The 23,831-nt window shown below is 37.7% G+C and overlaps 1 protein-coding gene across 2 annotated transcripts in view; it reads right to left on the bottom strand.

Annotated features, from left to right (window-relative positions):
* Window positions 1-1,096: 1,096 nt before the first annotated feature.
* The window catches only part of ppm1l.L (protein phosphatase, Mg2+/Mn2+ dependent 1L L homeolog), a 147,782-nt gene continuing 125,047 nt past the window's right edge, over window positions 1,097-23,831 (bottom strand). For both annotated transcript variants that reach the window (XM_018263745.2, XM_041563351.1), the window contains exons 4-5: window positions 4,706-4,867; window positions 1,097-1,899 (exon numbers count right to left, since the gene is read on the bottom strand). In XM_018263745.2, coding sequence (XP_018119234.1) covers window positions 1,553-1,899; window positions 4,706-4,867 — 509 coding nt within the window. In that variant the 3' untranslated portion in view covers window positions 1,097-1,552. The remainder of the gene's footprint in view (window positions 1,900-4,705; window positions 4,868-23,831) is intronic.

Below are 23,831 nucleotides of genomic sequence, written 5' to 3'. Positions count from 1 at the left end.
TTGCTTATTTATTAAAACATACAAATTAAAAAAAAAAAACGATTGTTTCTATGTTCTGTGTTCTACCTCCAATCTGTGAGTTTACAATCTCAAAAAAATGTTTTTTGAAAATCTCAAATTAAAAAATTTTGCCTAGGATAGCATCTATTGACTTCTAATTAAACTCTCAAGCTTTAAGATATTGAAGTTTTTACATTACAGTTTTTTGTGCTTAATAAATACCAAACGTTAAATACAATTTGAATTTGTGCGTTTTTGTGCAAAAAAAATTGAATGGTGGCATAAAGACAAATTTGAATATTTGACTTACAAACCACCCCCTAAATCTAAAAAAAATCTAAAAAAAATTAAACATTAAATGACCCAAATAGGACTGTTTTTTCACCAATATGAATCCACACAGTTTAGTAGATTACGAATAATCAAATTTAATGCTTAAAGGAGATATGGTACGATTTTGCTTAAGAAACACCTTTCCCAATATAGGGCCAGATTCAATTTGGTCAGAAAAACCATATCTCCTAATTCCATTCTATATCTCCTCACTTTAATAACGTTTTCACATGATAAACCTTGAGACAGATTTATCTCATTAAACTGAATTAGGCAGGCACAATGTCTCTTTACAGAGGATGGGGTGAGTAATTTTTAAATATAAATATTATATAAAGGATTAAATATTTGTAGTAGCCTTCACTCCTTAACACTATGGCAAACGGATGTTCCAACTATTCTGGATAATAGATTCTATACGTTCTTAGTCAAAAAGTAAGGCTATATTTAAATGATGACACGCTCTCCCTCTGCCATGTACTACATATACCCTGTCAATGCTCATATTCTTCATATACAGTATCTTTTCTGTTGAGAAGAAAAACAACAAAAAGAAACAATTGTGAATTAGGCCCATTCCTTTGATTTTCCATTGAACTGTGCCAAGAGTCTTCCCACGTTCCACAGTCCAACCAAGGACTGTTGTGCAAGGATTTACTAGAGCTCTACCATCTGCCACAGATCTATCTGTGTAAATTTTTTAACTGATATCCTTCAGTAGTTTTATACCTTAATTGTAAAGACAGAAATATGGAAAAAAAAATTGGGTTTTTTTTGTATTTATTTAAGAGTGTTTGAACTTCGGTTGTTGCCGTTTATTAAAGGGACACCTGTCTGATTCTCTCAATATTAGAAACATATAATCCCATTGAACAAACACATTTTCTAAAAACATAGAATAAATATAACTTCTCTATCTGATGACACAAGTGTTGTCTTGTTACCCCCAGCATAAGAATAAGATTAACACCTCAGCAGGAGTAATACCCTTTAATACAGATAATTACTTGTTAATGGAGTAATAATGTTGGGTCATACAGAATGTGCTTCCTGTGTTTCATGGTTGGACAGTTGATGGGTACATTAGCTGCGTGAGTCCATGTCTAATCCTAAAACATGGGAATGGGGCTGCTGTACATCTTAATAAGGTTTCCACCTCTTTCTACTAAGTTAAAATAAAATAGGCTGCTTCAGTCCTTTTGCACACATATTGTGGCTTTCATTGTTCATCGGTTTTGCTACTATTCTTGAACTTTACTACCATAACAGTTATATTATCAGGGCATCCTCTGTAAAATGACTGTAACACAATGCTCTTGGCTCCAAAATGCGGCTCATCCAATCGCTCTTTGATAAACCGCACGGCTTCTTCATTGCTGAAAGCATCCCACAGACCGTCAGAGGCCAAGATCATAAACTCTGGCTGCAGTTTGTCCAGGTCAAAAGATAGGATATCAGGGTCAGAGATAATGACATTTAGATTTTTCAGAGGATAATCTCCCAGTGAGCGGGACATGGCAAGAATCCCTTGTACCCTCCAAGAGCCATTGAAACTGATGAACCCACCTATAAAATAAATCAGATAGAAAAATCAGCAGCAGACAGATTACAATTAGACACGTCTCTGCCATGAGCTCAAATATCTTCCAGAAAACCCACTGGCAAATCATAAACAGGTATGGGATCTGTTAAACTGAAAAGCAGTTATCCAGAAAGCTCAGAATTATGGGAAGGCCATCTCCCACAGACTAAGAATAATTCTAATGTTTCAAAACGTTTTCCTTTTTCTCTGTAACAATAAAACCGTACCTTGTACTTGATCCCAACTACGATATAATTAATCCTTATTGGAATAAAAACAATCCTATTTGGTTTAATTAATGTTTAAATTATCTTTTACTAGAAAAGATCCAAATTACAGAAAGACCCCTTATCCCAAAAAAACCCTGGTCCCAAGCATTCTGGATAACTGCTCTCATACTTGCATTTGAACCACACCTATGGGAATATTATAGTTAGATTGCAAGCTCTAGAGGAGCAAGAAGATCCTTCCTCTTGTGTCTTTTTACATGTTGCACTTTGTTACTGTGTTTATTTCTTTCTTTCAATGTTTGTACTATTCCTATAAGGGTAAGGCCACACTGGGTGTTCTGGGGAGATTTGGTCGCCTGGCGACTAATCGCCTCGTCTTTGCGGCGACCAATCTCCCCAAACGCCTTCCCTCACTCACTGGCTAAAATGATGGCGCTAATCACACGCGGCAATTCGTTTTCCGAAGTCGCCCGCAGTTTCCTCGTGAGGCACCTTTGGGCGGCTTTGGATTGGTCGCCACAAAGATGAGGCGATTAGTCGCCAGGCAACCAAATCTCCCCAAAACGCCCAGTGTGACCTTACCCTTACTGTATTGTAAAAACATACACGTCTGTGTACACAGAAGCGGTTTAAAAAGAAAGATATACATACATTTATCCAAGAGTGAAAAGACAATTTGATGAGTTTTAGGAGAATTTTGTTATCAATTGTCTTTTCCCAGTTTTAACTCTTGGTGTTAAAGCAGTTATATCTGGAGGCTCTTGCAATATTGCAATAATTATTTTGCCTGAATAATTTTCCTATATATTTCGCTTCTCACCAATGTGAAGTTTAAAATGCCTTCTAATTTGAGGGGTATAGCAAATGCAAAATGTTTGATGGAAAGTGGAGGAACATACAAAGGACTTTACAAAATGTGAAATAATAGAACACACAGAAAACCTAAACCTATGACAACAGTATGCAGCCATTGGGATGAAATCCTAAGATTACATTATATATGTAGTTGAAGGCGTAGGCACACACCAAAATAAACATAACCTGGGTGCAAATCAGAAACATAATACACATTTTGAAAAATGCCAGATAATTTTATGCCCGTCCCTTCCCTTTCAATAGCAGATAAGTTGTAGAACGTTGAGCATAAAACAAAAAGAATTAATATCATGTCAGTTTACAAGCTTGCTAGGCAAACACAGAAAGGTAAACAAATCATAAGTGAGTTCCAAGTTATCCAAACAATGCATTTGATTTACACAACTTGCTTATATGAACACAGCCTAAGCCATCTGTATAATGCACTGGTTAGCTCTTATTGAGAAATCCATTTGACCTTATATGGACTGTAATTAAAGGAAAACTATACCCCCAAAATGAATACTTAAGCAACAGATAGTTTATATCAAATTGAATTACATATTAAAGAATTTTACCAAACTGGAATATATATTTACATAAATATTGCCCTTTTACATCTCTTGCCTTGATCCACCATTTCGTGACTCTATCTGTGCTGCCTCAGAGATCACCTGACCAGAAATACTACAACACTAACTGTAACAGGAAGAAGTGAGGAAGCAAAAGGCAGAACTCTGTCTGTTAATTGGCTCATGTGACCTTACATGTGGTTTGTATGTGTGCACAGTGAATCTTACGATCTCAGGGGGCGGCCCTTATTTTTTAAAATGGCAATTTTCTATTTATGATTACCCAATGGCACATACTACTATGTGCCATGAAGCAGGGTTTTACACATGAGCTGTTTTACTCAGTATCTTTTAATAGAGACCTACATTGTTTGGGGGGTATAGTTTTCCTTTAAAAGTAAATATATTCAACAGAGAAAAAGATGCTCAAAATGGCCCTTTTAAATATATATAAAAAGGTGGTGTAGCAATGCACTAATAGGAATCAATAGCCCAGGTCGTAGTGAGATAAAATACACAACATGACATAGTAGTGGTCCTATATTATCTTCTGTTTATATCTATCACTCTATATATATATATATATATATCCATTAACCAGAAAGCTCCGACTTACGGAAAGGCCTTCTCCCATAGACTCCATTATATCCAAATAATTAAAATTTTTAAAAATGAGCAGCCATGTTGTGTCACTCGCATGTGACGCCACGCGCATGCCCATAATGAGCAATTTGTGGCACATTTTTATTATGCCCATGCGAGTGACCGAACATGGCTGATCGTAATGAGAGCTCCCTCCCGGTGCAGGTAGCGTAGCACTGGCAGGGGGGCATTTAAAAAAAAACTACTCTCACCCCCAACCGGAATGCGGGCTCTATTAGATAACATTTTTACCCAACAGGTGCCATTTAATGTTTACATGATTTTCTAGTAGACTTAAGGTATGAAGACCTAATTTACACAAAGATCTGTTATACGGAAAGCCCCAGGTCCCGAGTATTTTGGATAACAGATCCATGCCTATAAGAATAGACAGATAGGCAAGGATATGCAATATAATTATGTACATAGACACAAGCTGATACAGATAAGTGAGACATTTCCAAAGTGTGTCTGTATAGACAGGCTCTTACCAGCTCTTTTAATCCTCTTCCTTTCCTTTAGCTGGTACGGCTTATGATCATGGGATAAGGGAATAGCATTTCCATCTTTGTCACACAACACACCTCGCGAATCCCCAACATTAGCGACTGTCAGTTCTTTGTCTGATAACAGAGCAATTAAGCACGTGGTACCTGGAAATAAGGAATAAAATTTAGGTTGCTACATCCGTTACTCAGGATATTGAATAAAAACATGAATGTGCCACACATTGAGGTTTCAAGACACAATATGCAGTACAGCCTCTACTGGCATTACTTAAAGGGGAACTATTGCAAAAATGAAAATTTAATATAAGCTTCAGCATACTGAAATAAGAAGTTATTAAATATTAATCAATAAAAAATTATGTAATTTCGGAAATAATCAAGTTCATTTTCATTATCCCTCTTTCAGCATCTGTTTCTCTTCATTTTCTCTTCAGGAGTTGGGTGTCAGATATTCATTGACAGTTAGATCCAATATATCTTATAGGGGGCTCATTTTGCCTAGAAGATGGATTAGAGCTCACTCTATTAAAATCCCCAGACATCATGTCTCTCTACATGCAGAATTTGTGCAAAAGGCAGTTACAGTATTTTGTTAGAATTTGCTTGTACTGGAATCAGTTATTTGAGTGAGCTCTAATACATCTTCTAGGCAAAAGAAGTCCCCATATAAGATATATTGGATATAACTGTCAATGACTATCTAACACCCAACTGCTGCATGAAGACAGAATGAAGAGAAACAGATGCTGAGAGAGGGATAGCGAACATAAACTTGATTATTTCAGAAATGTTGCAGAATATTGAAATGATTTTATTAAAGTTTCTTATTTCAGTATGATGAAGCTTATATCAAATTTTTATTTTTCAGGATAGTTCCCCTTTAGGAAACACATTCTTCCAATGTGGGGGTAGGATTTTAAACATTCCAAAAAAATTGTTGACCTTTTTTTCCTGTGTGCCAAGCTATTTCTAAGTATATTTTCAGTTCTGGATTCCATCCTCATCACACTGCTCTTACTGGTATCAAGCTTCCCCGGTAAATTGATATAAATATATTTTTGTTTTGTACAATTCCTTACTATTCACTACTATTTTAGACCATGTTTATCAACTCATTGGCTCTAACTACCTATTGGTCTATCAAATGGTGTAAGACTTTCAGTAGACTAATCTGACATGCTACTGTATATAAATACTTTCAGGGATCAATTCTATAGTGTGTACCTGGTAAAATATGTTCGAACGTGTCCAAACTCACAGATAAGACACCTGACGTGTGTTCGCAACACGAACACCTATAGAAGTATACATGGCACAGAGGCATGCTCTTACAATCAAATAAAAATGAACCCGCCAGCCAGATCTGAAAGTGGCAGTTTACTTTCTATCTGGATGAACTGCTTGACTAGATAAACAAGTTCACTACAAGAAGGAAGCAATCTTTTAGTCTAGGGTTATTTATACTGTACATGTCTCACTGTCAGTGATTTAGACATATTTATACATATACTAAGCACAGTTATTATGTAATACACTCACAGCTGTACAAACCACAAATCTCTCCGTTATAAATATTTTAATAATAGCATTCAATATCCTTCCACAGTCTAGAAAGAGGTGTCCATGGATCCCAGGCCTTTATACACATAAAAATGATGGGCTTTACTTTTGTTTATGTGGTTTACGGTTGTGTAATGTCTGGAAGAAAGAGGACTAACAAAAATCTCTCCTCAATAGTTCTAACCCTGCTCAACTGCTGCTTATGTAGTATCTTTATTATAAGTGATCCTTCCTCTTTAACATAATGGCGAGACCTTGTCTCTTTATTTAGGCACGTTGCCTTTGATAAACTATTATCCACTCATTTTTTGAAGGAACAGTAATTAGTTTATTTAAATAAGCTGCTGTGTAGCCATGGGGGGCAGTCATTCAATCACAGGATACACAGTAGATAGCAGATAAGTTCTGAAAAATCCCATTGTATACTGCAGAGCGTATCTGTGATCTGCTGTGTATCCTGTGCCTTTTCATCTTTTCCAGCTTCAATGGCTGCCCCCATGGCTACACAGCAGCTTGTTTTTATAAACTATAGTAGTAAACACACCAGTTTTACCAGAGTAGCACAGCAGTACCTTATATTTTCATTATTTTAAACGACTTTCATTTATTGGTGTTACTGTTCTTTTACGCAAAAGGAACATGCTTGAAAAATGGTTCCTGAATGCCAAAGATTTGTGGATTGTGGGTATTGACATCAATATACACAAGTATGGACCAGATTCAATTCAGTGAGAAAAAGTTATCGCATGGCATATCATGTGAAAACTCATTTATTTATGAAGTACTAACAAACTTTACGCTAAGCTGCAACAACATGATATTTAAGTAGACATATTTCCCTTCAAGAGTCTGTCCAATTTTGGCCTATTTTAACTTACAAACTGTATGAATCTTCAGGCAAAAATCTGTCATTTTTACTGCATGTGCAAAAAGCCACAGATAATTAGAAAAGTCTCTCTGCCTGTGAATAATTTTACATTTAATTGGCACAAGTTAATTGGAAAAGTTAGCAGTATATAATGATTTAATTTTGTCCTTGCAAGAGAAGTTCTAATTACTAAAGCAAACTGAAAACGTTCATGTCCCAGGTCTGCTTTGGTCAAGGGCATGTTCCTCCTTTAAGTTCACAAAAACACACCAGATTCAATCACAGCCTCCCCACCCAGGTACATGCAAACAAACATGCCCAGACAAATATTAGATATGTGATAACCTGCCTCTTTGAATAAGTAATGGAAGAGGAGGAGAGGACAAAGCAGAAAGGTGGAAAACAAAGTGCAGGTATGGGACCTGTTATCCAGAATGGTCGGGAACTGGGGTTTTCTGGATAATGGATCTTAATATAAGGAAATAAATAATAAATAATAAGGATTAATAAATAAAAAATAATAAGGATTAATTATATCTTGGCTTGGATAGTTTTATTATCACAGAGAAAAGGAAATAATTTTTAAAAATGTTGATTATGTGGATAAAATGGAGTCTATGGGAGATGGCCTTTCGGTACTTTGGAGCTTTCTGGATAACTAGTTTCCAATTAAAAGATCCCAGACCTGCCAGGGCCGGGGCCAGTTTTACAAATTTACCGGCAATGTAGCTGCCGGTAATTTGTAATACCATTTACAAAATCCCCTGCCCGCCGATGAAAACTTACATTTTCTTCGGCTTCGGGCGGTGGCCCTGCCCCCTTTGTGATGCTACTCCACATGGCACCGCCCTTTTGTGATGCTACTCAACATGGCTCCGCCCCTTTTGTGACACCTTCATCGGTTCCACCTCTTTTTGTGTCACACCCCGCCCCTTTCTTTTCCGCCCCCCCCACCATGGCCGGTAATTTTTTTTTTTTTTTTTTAAATGTGGAAACCCTACCCATACCCGTAGAACAAAGAGGGCAAACAGGTAATAAAAAGCAGACAAGGTTAAAGAAAAAGTTAAAAGAATAATAAAAACATAAAAGCAAGTAGGCAAAAGGGGTGCACAAGACAGAGGAAGAATATCACATCACAGCCCAAGAAGCAATATAGATGTCAATAAACTAATGAAATGTTATTTTGTAGAAAGGAGTAATGCCGTCTGATAAGTAGGGATGTTCGAGATTGGGCCAGGATTAGGCCTTTTTCAGCAGGATTTGGTTTCGACCCGGGCTAACCGAATCCAAATTCTAATTTGCATATGCAAATTAGGGGTGGGGAGGGAAATTGTGTGACTTTTTGTCACAAAACAAGGAAGTAAAAAATGTTTTTCCCTTCCCACCCCTAGTTTTCATATTCAAATTAGGATTCAGTTGGGTATTTGGCCGAATCTTTCTCAAAGGATTCGGGGGTTCAGCTGAATCCAAAATAGTGGATTTGGTGCATCCCTACTGGTTAGTTAGTGGCACAATCATTTATATCATTTTTCTCTGCTGTTGTTAAGCAGAAAATAATTTGTTTTTGGGTTACCTGGCAAGTTGTTGATGCACTGAATACTGATGTTGCTACAGAATCAAAATGAATGTTGTGGAAATGTAGAGGGCAAGAAGGTCATGTATTATATCTATCTGTTCTACTTCCAATAGCTGCAAACAGTCTGCGAAACTTCATTTTCAGAACCTTAACACAATTATTGAGAATGCGCTCACACAGCTATAAAAAATAAAAAAAAAAGCCTAATTTGTGCTATAGCTTATGAGTGGATGTTGCTATAAGTGTTTCCTAATTGCAAAGAGGACAGAAATTAGCTTCAGCTAATAGGCTATGATGAACAGTAAGATTGTGAGACTATTTTGAGAAGCCTCAGAAGACAAGTGGCTAACAATACAGAGCTAATCAGTTGCATTAAGAACACAAGTTTTTTGGAGTCCTAGTAAAGATAATAGCACAGTTGCATGCAATAAAACCACGCAGTTTGTATTTGGTGAAGTTAAAGCTAACTGTACTTCTGTGATTGAGCAGTTTTGAGATACTTTATTTGTGCTTCGTGTTCCACCTCTTTGGCTCCCTTTGTTGTACATAATTTAACAGGTCATGTTATTTCAGCTCAGAATGGGGTGGATAGTTTCTGATCTAAAGATCACTAGATACTGGAGTAAGGGTTCCTTGTGATCAGTGAAATTGATACACGTATGGCACCTGTTATCCAGAATGCTGTTGTTCTCTCCTAAAGTGCAGGCTCAAGTCACATGACCAGGGGCAGCTGGGAAATTGACAACATGTCTAGTCCCATGTCAGATTTCAAAGTTGAATATAAAAAAATCTGTTTGCTCTTTTGAGAAATGGATTTCAGTGCAGAATTCTGCTGGAGTTGCACTATTAACTGATGTGTTTTGAAAAAAACATGTTTTCCGATGACAGGATCCCTTTAAGCTGGCCATAGACGCAAAGATAAAGTCTCACGAAAATTTGCTTTGTACGATTTATGGAGCATTTGTGGATCGTCCCAACATTTTTTGTACCGTGCAGATCAGTTATTTAATTGATCGGACAGGTTAGAAGATTTCTGTCGGCTAATGATAATATCTCTGCATGTATTGCCTATCTGACAATATCAATGGGTGACTGTCACTAGTATTTGTCGGACATAACTTTTGCACGATTGTGGTCATTGACAGAACATCGTCTGATTTTGTTCCTTTACTACTTTATTTAATCTGAATGGCTAGTTGCAGATCGGAAGATTGCGACGTACGATCGTTCATGGATATAAGGCTAAAATCTGCATGTCTATGGTCAGCTTTAGTTAGGATCAAGTACAAGGTACTCTTTTAGTATTAAAAAAACTCAAGTATACATACACCCGAGCATGATCTCTGTAGCTCTTTAAATATTTTGGCTGGAAGATGATGTGATGGTAGTTTTGTGGGCCACAGTGTGCTCCATTATTCAATATGATTGTATTATGCTGATTTTTTTCACTACTAAAAATGTAAAACTAATCACACTGCTAAGCACTTTGTCAATTTTCAGTAATTTTTTCTGCAGATTGAAGATAATAATGGATAATATGCTGTATAATTAATTATGAAACAACAGTGCCACCTGATCATTTTTCCGATTATGATATGGTTGTCAGAAGCATCAGAAGAAACAGTGTGGACTGTTATGATGTTGCTCTCTTTACGAAAGACATAAGAGTTCGCGAAATTCGCGAAACAGCCGAATTTGCCGCGAATTCGCGCCTGCCGAATAAATTCGCCCATCACTACATAAGAGTCTTTTCTGATTCAAAGCAACATTAAACCATCACTCTGAGCATTCTTACATTCAGTTAGGTTTACACTTCCTCAAAGCGCACATATATCCCTCTTAGAATTATTATTAATATCGTATTTCTCCATTTAGGAACCCTGGTCTTATTACACTCTCCTTGGGTCCATCGTTGCTGTGGCTGAACACTGATAGACTTCACAGATAACAGGAGATTTATGTTCTTATTCACAAACACTAGGAATGTACCAATCCAAAGCCACATGAAAGCTTCACCTGCTACCTAGGCACTACATACAACAAGGTTTTGCTGCAAAAAGCATTTTGTTCCTGGTAAATGGGGCCTGATGAGGCTCGTGCTCTAAGTGCCATTCCAGTCTTCTTTGCCTAAGCGCTCCTTGATACAATCTCTTATCTATCAGGTGTATAATACAAGGTGCAGAGGCCTGTTGTGCAGCTCTATGTTTGTGCATCAGGGGATGCTATCTTTATGTCTGGAAATACAATATGAGAGACATAAGCTTCGCAGTGGCAGCGCTCTTATTCCTGCTCTAATAATAGCGGTTATGATCCTTGGACAATGCACAGTGAATTGAAGTTATTACAATCTTTTGTATAATCCACTGAAAGACTTATAGAAATTGAAAATGTAACACGCTGAGCTGAGTGCTACTCTGTCAGCCACTTAGTTGTTAACCATATTATCAAAAGAAGCACCAGCAGAAAATGATTTACATCTATTTAAATTTAAACATCACACACTAGGCAACAAATGGTATCCAGAATGCTCCGAACCTGGGTTTCTGGATATGGAGTAGTTCTGTAATTTAGCTCTCCATACCGTACGTCTACTATAAAATCCTTCAAACATTAAAGGGATCCTGTTATCGGAAAACATGTTTTTTTCAAAACACATCAGTTAATAGTGCTGCTCCAGCAGATTTCTGTACTGAAATCCATTTCTCAAAAGAGCAAACAGATTTTTTTATATTCAATTTTGAAATCTGACATGGGGCTAGATGTTTTGTCAGTTTCCCAGCTGCCCCATGTCATGGTAATTCACCCCCATATATGTATGTACATCACTGATATAAAGGCTGCTCTTTGCCTCAACGAGAAATATGTGGAATCCCTCCCTTAAATATTATGTTTAAATATTATTATTGTATTGCTGTGATTTATCAGTCAGCTCTAAGACACACATTTTACAGGCCTGTGTAGTAAAGATCAAGAAACGTAAAGGGAAGGTAAATGCACTACGGCTATTTGCAGACGTTGAACATCTTGTACCAGTGGAGAAATACCATTGGCTGCCTGATACTGCCCCTGCCTCCGGCCATTTGTGGCATTTGCATCTGCCTGACACTTTGCACACTTTAGGGTGGTGGCAGATGGGGAGATTAGTCACCCAGCTACAAATCTTCTCTATGCGGGCAACTAATCTCTCCGAAATGCCTTCCGTATTCTTGCAGGCGGGAAAGCATTTCGGGGAGTTTAGTCGCCTGGGCAACTAATCTCTCCCTCTGCTACCACCCTTAGTGTTTTTAGGCCAAAATAAGGCAGATGAAATGAAATCAAATAGCAGGGAAAGGGACAGTTTTGGGCAGTTATTCGTCATTTCATACAAAATGTCAGGGGCAGCCACTGCATCAACAAATGGCAGTTTAATATCATTTTATAAATGGCCCTATTGTGTTCAATACAACAGTTAATAATAAAACTGTATATTGTACTTGATGGTAACCAGGCTTCTTTGTTGGTTGCAAAACAAACTTTTTTTTTTGGTGATCAAAATGACAAATACCCCTTACATGTATATCCCCAGGTCCCAAGCATTACTATAATAAATACCATACCGTAATAGTACCCCTTATTGTAACTTCTGTAGTAATGGTTAATATTGCTGAAGCCTTGGTGCTGACATTTATGTTGAGGACCATTGATTTGATGGGACCAGTTCAAAATACCACCTTACAAAAAAACCCCAGACTAAATGTAACATGAATGGCATGGGGCTAGACATTTTTATTTTCTATGAGAGCAAAATACCTATAACATGATTATGAATATTGTGGATGTGGATCTGTGTCTCTTATCACTGGAATTCCAGTAATCACTAGTGACATTTATCAAAAGATGATCACCCACAGATCAGTTTGGTTCCAACAATTCACTTAAAATCCTGTCTCACGCCAAATAAGAATTGCCTTTCACCTGCTGGCCATCTCTGTGTGCACCAACCAGACTGCTTTTATCCTACATGTCAGTTTGCATCAATTTAGCCAGAAATGAGCTTTTCCATTAGTTTTTTATGATGTTAACTAACAGATTCATGGGTGCTCAGCTACAGTTATGGCCCAGTACAGCTTTACTTCTGCTTGTTTCTGACAGTAAGAGGCTACCATAAATTACAGAAATGAAAGTCGGGGCTCTAGTGACCATCAAAAATCTAATATTGAACAGAGGCCTATGGGGAACGCAGCAAGGTTGGTGCAAATTAACATTCATAACGGCCAACATTTATGCATATATTTGCACAATGGGGTACTCATGATATTTCTGAACCACAACTGTCAGCTAAGAGTTGTAGTTAAACATCTTGGGGCCACAGATGGATCAGAGATCAGACCCTTTAAATGGAACATGCACAAACAAGTCATGCAAACTGGAGACTAAGGGGCAAATTTACTAAAGGCGAGGTGGCTAACGCTAGCGAAAATTCGCCAGTGTTACGTCATTTTGCCACTTCGCCAATTTACTAACTGGCTGACGTAAATTCGCTAGCAAAGTAGACTTACTCTAGCGCTACTTCACACCCTTACACCAGGCGAAGTTGTGCTCTGGCAAAGGGACTTAACTACGCTAATTCACTAAGTTGTGGATTTTCGTGAACGTTACCTCTTGCGCCAGACTTTACTTCGCCAACTCAGACCAGGCGAAGTGCAATAGAGTAGATAGGACTTGTCCAACTTCGGAGGTAAGTCAATTTGCCTCTAAAGGCCTTATTCAAATTTTAAAATCTGAATTTTTCTGAGCATTTAAAATAAAAAAAAGTCTGACCAAACTAGAGTCCACAATTTGACCTTATTTATGATGAAAAAAAGCATGATTTATTTGGATCGGGTAAAAACTCGATAAAATTAATAGAAAATCCAAATCGTACCACTTTTTGGGATTTTTCCCCCCGAATCACTCAATTTTTTTCGGAATTTTTGCCCGAAAAAGTTGGAGTTTCGGGCTAATTCCAAAGCAGACCTCAGAAACTTCCAAATAGGATAGGGACTTCTACCATTGACTTATATACAAACTCAGCAAGTCCGAGATGGAGCATTTTCGGGTTCAGACTTTTCCCTTGGGGTATAATAAATCCTCGAAAAATTTGAGTTTTTTTCCACTAAAAATTCGGAGTTAAAAAAACTCAAGTATTTATAAATAACCCCCTTAGTATACCACACACAGACCAGGCATGTAAGCAGACCATCAGCTTTTGGAAGATTCATATTAACAAATGAAACTAATTGGTAATGAGGTGAAATTATAGGAAAAAAAACAACTTAAAAAGGATGTACGTTCATTAAAATCCCTATAACCAAAAAACTGTATTTTCTTGCTTGCAGTCTGCAAACACAGCAGTGAACTCTCTGCACTCTTGATATAGTCCTGCGCCCTGTAGGGAGGAGGTAGTCTCCTATTGGTTTTGTGATATTATGGGATTCCCTGTTCTTTAGTTGATAAAAAAGGTGGGATCACCACATGCTTGGCTTGTGATGCTCAGCCTAGAGGCGAGTGAGGGTCCAGGGGATGAAATAGGCCCCATCTTCTGGATTAAACTTGGGTACAGAGACCCAGTGAATGAGAATTAGTTATTGATCAATAGACCCTGTCACAGTAAACCCCAGGGGTGTAAGATAGGCAGGATTTATGAGCAAAGGCAGCTTAAAGCCCCAAGGCTTTGTAGAAAGTCTGCTCCAATATGTGAGATGAATCTTGTGGAATAGAGTAGTTCCTTCCAGAACACTCCATGTTCCAAGACCTGATATCTATAATCTTTAAACAAATAAAACATTCTCTGCTAGCAAACCTCTCTTGTAGCTTACAACTCCTATTATGGTGAAATAAAAGGGAAATTTGCCTTTTGATGTATTCCTTGTTCACTTAAGCACAATGTTTATAGATATAGAATACCTGGTGCTCACTTGCAGTTCAGCAATTTACAAGACAGTTAGCAAGAATTCACCATCAGGTTGCCCCCCCCCCCTCATTTCACTGCGTTGGGCCCCTCAGCCCCAGAGTCTGGGAACCAGTGATCCAGAGGTTAAGGAAAGGTTGATGTTTTGGTGAGATTTCTGCTATTTCTGCACAACTCCAATCAGACTTCTGCATTACAGTAATCATACCAGCTATGCAGCCAGGGTTACCTTGGTAATAATACAGGCTTTGAAAGCAGTTCTTTTGCGTAATTACTTTACAGGTGCCTCTTATTTGCTGCCTTTGTTTGGTACTGAAAAGGGTTTTTGTAAGTGACATAATATTCTGCTGATCGGTAAAGACTTCTACTAACAGATTATTATTCTTTATTTATAAAGTGCTTAACAGAGATTATGTACATCATTCACATCAATCCCGGCCCCAGTGGAGTTTACAGTCTAAAGGTCCCAATCACATTTACACACAGTTGTCAATGTTATCATAAGGACAATTAACCTTTGTGTATTTTAGAGTGTGGGAGGAATCCCACACAAACTCCTACTAGTTCTGCAAATCTTATTAAAATAGAAATATACCATAATTATGAGTAGGATTCATCTTCAGTTTATTCTGCTTTGAACAGTTATACTATAAACAATAAAATGCGTGCAAAGAACATTCCTTTTGTGCAGATTTGCTAGTATAAGCTATGGAATATCTTGCTAGCACTTAAAGGAGAAGGAAAGCTACTCAAGCAGTTTATTGCCAATAGATTAGCCACAATAGTGCAAGCTATAACACTATATTTATTCTGCAGAATGTTTTACCATACTTAAGTAAACAGCTCTTGAAGTGTTCTCGGTTTGTTTAGGATAGCAACTGCCATATTGGCTTGGTGTGACATCACTTCCTGCTTGAGTTTCTCCCTGCTCGCTCATAGCTCTGGCTCAGAGTACAGCAGGGAAGGGAGGAGGGAGGTGGAGAGAGGAACAAACTGAGCATGCTCAAGGCCGTGCCCTGGAGGTTTAAGCTGAAAACAGGAAGTCTGATACAGAAGTCCATGTATACACAATAGAAGGAAAGAAATGTGGTGTATCTTTTGATAAAGGACTCAGAGCAGCATTATTTTGAGGGTTTACTGGTGTATTTATATAGACCTTTCTGATAAAGCTTACTTAATTTTAGCCTTTGCTTCTCCTTCAAACCAACTTTATGGTCTATATTACAAGTAGTTGTATGATTGTATTGGTATTGTCTCTGCTACACAAGAGCTTCCATTCGTAATTGTATGTGTCATCACAACAAGCTCCACCATTTTCCCATCAATGGGGAAAACAAAACCATTAACATGTACGAAGTTGCAATCTTTTTCAGTAATACACGGACGACCAACACGTGAATGTAAAACTGGTACGGGATCCCTTATGTGACAGCCTGTTCTCCAGAAAGTTCCGAACTACTAGAAGTCCATTACTCATTTTAAGCAAATAATTAAAAAAACAAAAGTAAAAAAATAATTACTTCTTCTCTGTAGTAATACAACAGTACCTTGTACTTGATGGTAATTAAGCTGCATGAATCCATATTGTTGGTAACAATCCTATTGGGTTTATGAAGATCCAAATCATAGAAACACACAGGTCTCAAGTATTTTGGATAATAGACCCCGTACCTGTACTGTAAATAATATATATGGGGTACATTTTTCTTATCATGCCAGGTGTGTTCTGTCACCTCTTCTTAATACAACTACAACTTGTAAGCCAAACAGTTTGCTTTGGGCCTATTGGCCTATTTTTGGCCAATAATGTCCCGTATGGGATGACAACGTGATGCATCTAGCTGATGTTACAGAAGGTTAGGATGCTTTTGGAATGACTATTGCTATCAATTACAGGTTCTGGGAGAAGATGATATATATACGTGACTTTTTCCAGCAACCAAAGTTTGTGAATCCTAAGGATAACCATGCAAACAAACAGTAACAGGAAAATAAAATGAGGGCCTGTGACATGAAAGCATCTAACATCAATAGAAAAGTATTTTCCATTCTAAGAAACTTTCTTTAACTATGTAACAGGCATGAGAGGCTCGGCCAACTGGCAAAATATTTGTGTTTAATTACTGCTCATAAATTACCTTCCAGGATAAAAAAGTACAGTGACCACATTACTCTTAAATAATCTAGTTGCTGCCAAGAGGGAGTGAACCGATTTGTCTAACAGGGTGCATGACAGAGCATACAACTTTATTATTTAAGGAGGGTCCACCCATGATTTTAAGTTGTCAGAAATGTAACCTGCACACTAAGAACATTAAGGCAGCATAAGGGACAATTGTCAATTGAGATAGCATTACGCTTGCAAGAAAAATTCATTATTATAATTTGTTAAACAATTGGTACAGCGAATAAATAGGGAATTTGGTCCCGGAAGAAATTCATCCTATGAGGTTGAAGTGATGGTTGGTCTGATTTGAGTGTTGTTTGTCTTCCTCTGGAAGAACATGTATAGAGGGCAACAGCTTAAACCTGTTGTTTTCCGGAAAACTGATCTTTCCTTTATATGGATCTTCGTACCTTAAGTCTACCAAAATGTGATTGAACATGAATTAAACCAAGTGCGAGAACGAGCGCCTACTCCCAAATTTACCAAGGGCAGATTATTATCTAATTATCAAGTTTTTTTTATGGCCAAATTCAACTAGGGAATTATTGAAATTCGATTCGAGTTTTTTGTTATAAATTAGATTTTTGAGATTTATCATACTCTGGCCCTTTAAGAACTCGAATTAGACTATTTACCACCTTAAACCTGCTAAATTGCTGTTTTAGCCTATGGAAGATGTCCTGGGATCAATTTGGAGCTGTTTGCAGCCATCCTGACATTCAAGTTTTTTTCAGAGAAAAAACCTTGACTAGAGTTTTTAAAATTCGAATCGAATTCGTTTTGAGTTTGCGGGTCGATCCTATTCATCTGACTTTAAAAAATTGGGAATTTAAATAACTTCTATGAAGTCGAAATTCAAACCTTAATAAATCTGCCCCAAAATATAATTTAAACCCAATAGGATTGTTTTGCCTCCAATAAGGATTCATTATATCATAGTTGGGATCAAGTACAAGGTACGGTTTTATAATTACAGAGAAAAAGGAAATAATTTTTAAATCATTTGGATTATTTGGATACAACGATGTCTATGGGAGACAGCATTTCTGTAATTCGTAGCTTTCTAGATAATGGCTTTCCGGTACCTGTATCACACTAAGCGTACAAACAATGCTTAAGGATCACTGACGTGACTGTGCAATTTCTAGACAAATTATAGTTAAATTGCTTCTATGCAGTTAGTGATTTTATTTTTTTTAAAAACAAGGGTGTTTCCAGAGACAAAAAAGTCAAGATTGAGGGTCACTGGAAATCTGGGATACTTGGTAGCTATTTTTACCTTCTGAAGGCATTTAGAACTATTAATTCCTATTATGCTTCCTAGCATCACTGGAAAACTGTCTGCTATAAACTGAATAGCACCACTTCTTATTTTTAGCTTGACGTGACCTCAGTAAATGGTACCATGAGAAAGTAAACTTCTTGTGACTTTTTTTCACCCCATTATTTATGTTTTATTGGTTTAACCTTGTACGGTTGCCAGTAATTGCAGAGTGGAAAATGTACAGTATAAAAAGAGCTAAATTGAGCACGGATGCTTTATTGGTCCCGGGACTCAGCTGGCTCTGTATGAGAGCCAAAAATACTGAAGGAAGCTCATCAGGAAAGAGAAGAGCCTCAATCCTTCTGATAACCAGGTTGCTCAACAACAAAAACCAACATTATCATAATGAATAGATATATATATATATATACATATTGATATCTACATACCTCCCAACTGTCCCTTTTTTCTTTTGACAGCTCAACCTGAGGTCCCTCATTTGTACTGGAAAGTCCCTCTTTTCTCTGCACTGAACAGCCAGAAAAAGAAACAAAGGTTCTAACTTAATTGGCTTTTGGCAGAGAGACCAGTACAGCTAACAGGTGCAACTAAGATACTTTGTAATAATTTTGAGATAAGAAAATAAGTAATTTTAACAGTTTAGATAAGGAGAAATATTTTCAAATTTTTATAATGAACATGGTAATTACAGGGTGTGGCCACAAAAATGGGTGTGGTCAAAAAAAACTGCCGCACTACATGCAGAAAACATTTTTGTCCCTCTTTTTACTTCCAAAATGTTGGGAGGTATGTATCTATCATTTATATATATATATATATATATATATATATATATATATATATATATATATATATATATATATATATATATATATATATATATATCAAGGCAAACAGTGGGCAACATTATTTTAAAATGCTCCACATTGTTTTCTTGGAACAATTGCAGATTTTATCTGAAGGCTAGAAGGAATATACTCTTTTTTTTCTGGGCCGCTAACCTTGTCTTGATAAATCATATGCGATCAGCAGCGCTGCCTCTATGATCCTAAGTCCTGATGCTGATATATATCCTCATTGTTACTGCCCGCTGCATATAGATACACAATTTCCCATTGCTGCAATTCCTGAAGCCTAAAAACTGAAGTGCACATAATGGAAAGGAGAAGCAGCAGAAGGAGATGAGGAAGAGCTGTGTGGATACTGCAAGCATTTTTATTTAGCATTCACAGGAAGCACTACCGTATATTAAAAAAAGCTAATGTATTCAGGTCACTGACGTCATGCTTGAGCAGATGGGAGCCATCAACAGACTAGATTTTTAATATAAGGAAACCTTTTAAGGCTTAATAAATCAGTAATATATTTATGGGTACTTATAAAGGAACTCAAACCTGACAAATATGTGTAAATAAAATACATCAGCCTCTAGCTCGTGTGCAATACTCAGGACATACAGCAACCACATGGCTTCAGTAGTCAGCTAAGGGGCGGAGGGTAGAACGTGTCTAAGCTAACTCTCTATGATCCCCGAGGTGCTCAGAGCCATGAACACCATATGCTGGGTGCCAACATTATTTAAATTCAATAAGATTGTTTTGCCTCTATTAAGGATTAATTATATCTTAGTTGGGATCAAGTACAATGTATTGTATTATTATTACAGAGAAAAAGGAAATCATTTTCAAAAAATGTAATTATTTGATTACAATGGAGTCTATGGGACAGGGATCCCCAACCGCTGGGCTGCGGAGCCCAGTGCGCAAAAACAAGGCGCGCCGGCGCATCCAAATTTGCTGCCGACCCCACCAGTCCCCGATCCAAAAAAGGTTGGGGACCCCTACGGGAAACGGCCTTTCCGTAAGCTTTCTGGATAACAGGTTTCTGGATAGCGAATCCCTACTAGAAGTGACAACTTCTGAAGTCTGGCACACCTTTATGCTTTGTGTCCCTCCAGCCTGTCACATGCTCTTGTTGCGACTATGCCATTACATATACATTTAATAGCACTTGGTTCCTTGGCAATTGTCATGAATAGCAAAAATTGTGGTGTCGACGGATAACAATTCTGCTTACGCTTATAAACATAATTAGGTGCACTGGCCATATGAAGAAACCACATTGCGACATCGCCTGAAGGGGTTTTAAATGAAAAATACATTTGTCCACAGAAAAATGTTAACACGTCCTATAATTGGGTTTACAACTTCAAATCCTAGCAAAAAGCAAGTAACTACTGTACATACATTGAATAATGCCAGCAAATTAAAAGAAAATCTATAAAACCAAGCTATAAGTAGCATTTTACTAATTATCCTATCTGAAACAGGATTTTGTTTGCTTATCCGTACGCAAACAAATGCACAATATGTACAGATCTTTTCATGTACAATAGTAACTTTTCCTTATGACCAAGGGGCCCTTCATGCTGTAAATATTTTTGGGGGTGGCCTGAAAAACCTAAGTATTAATTGTAAAAGGAGATTATTTTGTTCTGTTAAGGTAGGATATAAACTCTACAAGAAAACTGTTACTGTGTTTGTTCATAAATAATTTGTCAATTATTAAATAATTATTTCTATTTATCATTTTTTTTCATGTGCAGCTCAATGTGCATTGCTGGGCACAGCAATAAGGCATAGGGTGAGTAATGAGAAGCAGCCATTTCGGAGTTTATATAGTAAACCGCGACAGGAGGGTGGGTTTAGGTTTATGTCATGGAGCTAAAAAAATAGATGCTTAATCCTGGGATTCACAGAGAGACACGTAATGTTAATTACTAAATCTAAATTGTTGATATCAAGCCAAAATGAACATAGTAGGACACATAATGCAGAAGCATTATCATAATCTATGTATGAAAAAGGCTGCAAGCTGTACCAGTCATGTATTAATATTAGCACAAGTCTAATCTTATCAATGCCTTTGCCAGAAATGCTTTGAAATATTTTTATATGTTTAGCTACAGTAGATATTTCCTTATCAGCACAAGCAGCTGCATTTCTAAAATTCTAAAATTCTTTTTTCTTCTAGTTTGCCCATACTGAAACTTGCAAATGTTCATGCCCAAACATACACGGCCACAAGAACTGAAGTCTGAATAGCCAGTGTAATAAAATGGCTTTCTATGTAAGGGCTAGTCCACACGAGGAGATTCGGGGACATTTTGTCGCCTGGCGACTAGTCGCCACGTCTTTTTAGCGACTAACTCCCCGAACTGCCTCAGCGTTTTTCCCCATAGACTACAATGCAAAGTCGCCATACCCTAAGAGTAACAACTAAATGACATTTGTTACAAGACTAACTAGAAGTTTCCAGACAACGGGCCAGATTCAGTTAAGTGAGAATAGTTATCTCATGGTTTATCATTTGAAAACTCATGGACGAGATTCAATTTGAGATGCAATTCAATTCAGAAAAACATCTCACGTGAAAACTCTATTGAAGTCTATGGGAAACAGAATCGGTTGAAGTGTGTTACACTGTAGAAGACGGCTCTTGGCAGCCCCAGATATCACTCCAACTTGCAGTCCAGCAGTGAAGAATGACTGAAGTTTATCAGTCACATCACTGGGGCAGATGGGAAACTGACAACATGTCTAGCCCCATGTCAGATTTCAAAATTAAATATAAAAAATCTGTTTGCTCTTTTGAAAAACGGATTTCAGTGCAGAATTCTGCTGGAGCAACACTATTAACTGATGCATTTTGAAAAAAAACATGTTTTCCCATGACAGTATCCCTTTAAGCAGCACAAAGTCTAGTACACGCTGTAATCAACTTCAGTTACCTATACCTGCACATTTCCATGAAATGAAACATTCAATTTCACAGCCGTTGACAGTGTAGGTCCACTCAGAAAGGCCATAGACATCATATTCTTAACGGGATACTGTCATAGGAAAACATGTTTTTTTTCAAAACGCATGTAAACCTTGAAATAAGTTTTTTTGAATAGCATCTCAAATCAAATCTTGCCCATTTTTTAAATTCTATACCAGATTCAGTAACCAGTAAGGGTCTTTTCTGGTAGAAATGATGGCCAGGGTTCTGGTGAAAATTTTAGTCTCTGACATCACTGCTGATCCAGAAACAAAATGCTAAAGGTTAGAGATGTCGCGAACTGTTCGCCGGCGAACTTGTTCGCGCGAACATCGGGTGTTCGCGCTCGCCGGAAGTTCGCGAACGTCGCGCGACGTTCGCCATTTTGGGTTCGCCATTGTTGGCGCTTTTTTTTGCCCTCTCACCCCAGACCAGCAGGTACATGGCAGCCAATCAGGAAGCTCTCCCCTGGACCACTCCCCTTCCCTATAAAAACCGAAGCCCTGCAGCGTTTTTTCACTCTGCCTGTGTGTGCTGAAGAGATAGTGTAGGGAGAGAGCTGCTGCCTGTTAGTGATTTCAGGGACAGTTGAAAGTTTGCTGGCTAGTAATCGTTTTGATACTGCTCTGTTATTGGAGGGACAGAAGTCTGCAGGGGTTTGAGGGACATTTAAGCTTAGGTAGCTTTGCTGGCTAGTAATCTACCTTCTACTGCAGTGCTCTGTATGTAGCTGCAGTGGGCAGCTGTCCTGCTTCTGATCTCATCTGCTGACTGCTGCAATAACAGTAGTCCTTGTAAGGACTGCTTTTATTTATTTTTTTGTTGTTTTACTACTACTACTACTACTACTACTACTATAAGAGCCCAGTGCTATTAGTCTAGCAGTGTTGGGGAGTGGGACTGGTGTGCTAATCTGCTGCTCCTAGTAGTTCAGCAGCACCAACTTTAATTTTTTTTTTTAATATTCATTTTTTTTTATTTTACTTTTTTTTATTTTACTACCGCTGTAGTAGTGTATAAGTTGACCTTTTAGGCATTATTTGCCCTGTAGGCATTATTTGCACAGTGTTTTCTTCAACCCGCCATCTAGCTGTGTGACCTTGTTCACATTCTGTCTAAATATCCATAATATTACCGTCTCCAGAAAAAACACCGGAGTGACTTTTTTCAAGCAGCCATAATATATTTTACGTAATCCGTATCCACCGCTGTAGTAGTGTATACGTTGACCTTGTAGGCATTATTTGCACAGTGTTTTCTTCAACCCGCCACCTAGCTGTGTGACCTTGTTCACATTCTGTCTAAATATCCATAATATTACCGTCTCCAGAAAAAACACCGGAGTGACTTTTTTCAAGCAGCCATAATATATTTTACGTAATCCGTATCCACCGCTGTAGTAGTGTATACGTTGACCTTGTAGGCATTATTTGCACAGTGTTTTCTTCAACCCGCCATCTAGCTGTGTGACCTTGTTCACATTCTGTCTAAATATCCATAATATTACCGTCTCCAGAAAAAACACCGGAGTGACTTTTTTCAAGCAGCCATAATATATTTTACGTAATCCGTATCCACCGCTGTAGTAGTGTATACGTTGACCTTGTAGGCATTATTTGCACAGTGTTTTCTTCAACCCGCCATCTAGCTGTGTGACCTTGTTCACATTCTGTCTAAATATCCATAATATTACCGTCTCCAGAAAAAACACCGGAGTCACTTTTTTCAAGCAGCATTCATATATTTTACGTAATCCGTATCCACCGCTGTAGTAGTGTATACGTTGGCCTTGTAGGCATTATTTGCACACTGTTTTCTTCAACCCGCCATCGAGCTGTGTGACCTTGTTCCCATTCTGTCTAAATATCCATAATATTACCGTCTCCAGAAAAAACACCGGA

This window comes from Xenopus laevis, chromosome 5L (assembly GCF_017654675.1).
Source record: "Xenopus laevis strain J_2021 chromosome 5L, Xenopus_laevis_v10.1, whole genome shotgun sequence".
In the NCBI taxonomy this organism is placed as follows: domain Eukaryota; kingdom Metazoa; phylum Chordata; class Amphibia; order Anura; family Pipidae; genus Xenopus; species Xenopus laevis.
The sequence above is the reverse complement of the archived record's forward strand: the minus strand, read 5'-3'. Positions and strand labels throughout refer to the sequence as shown.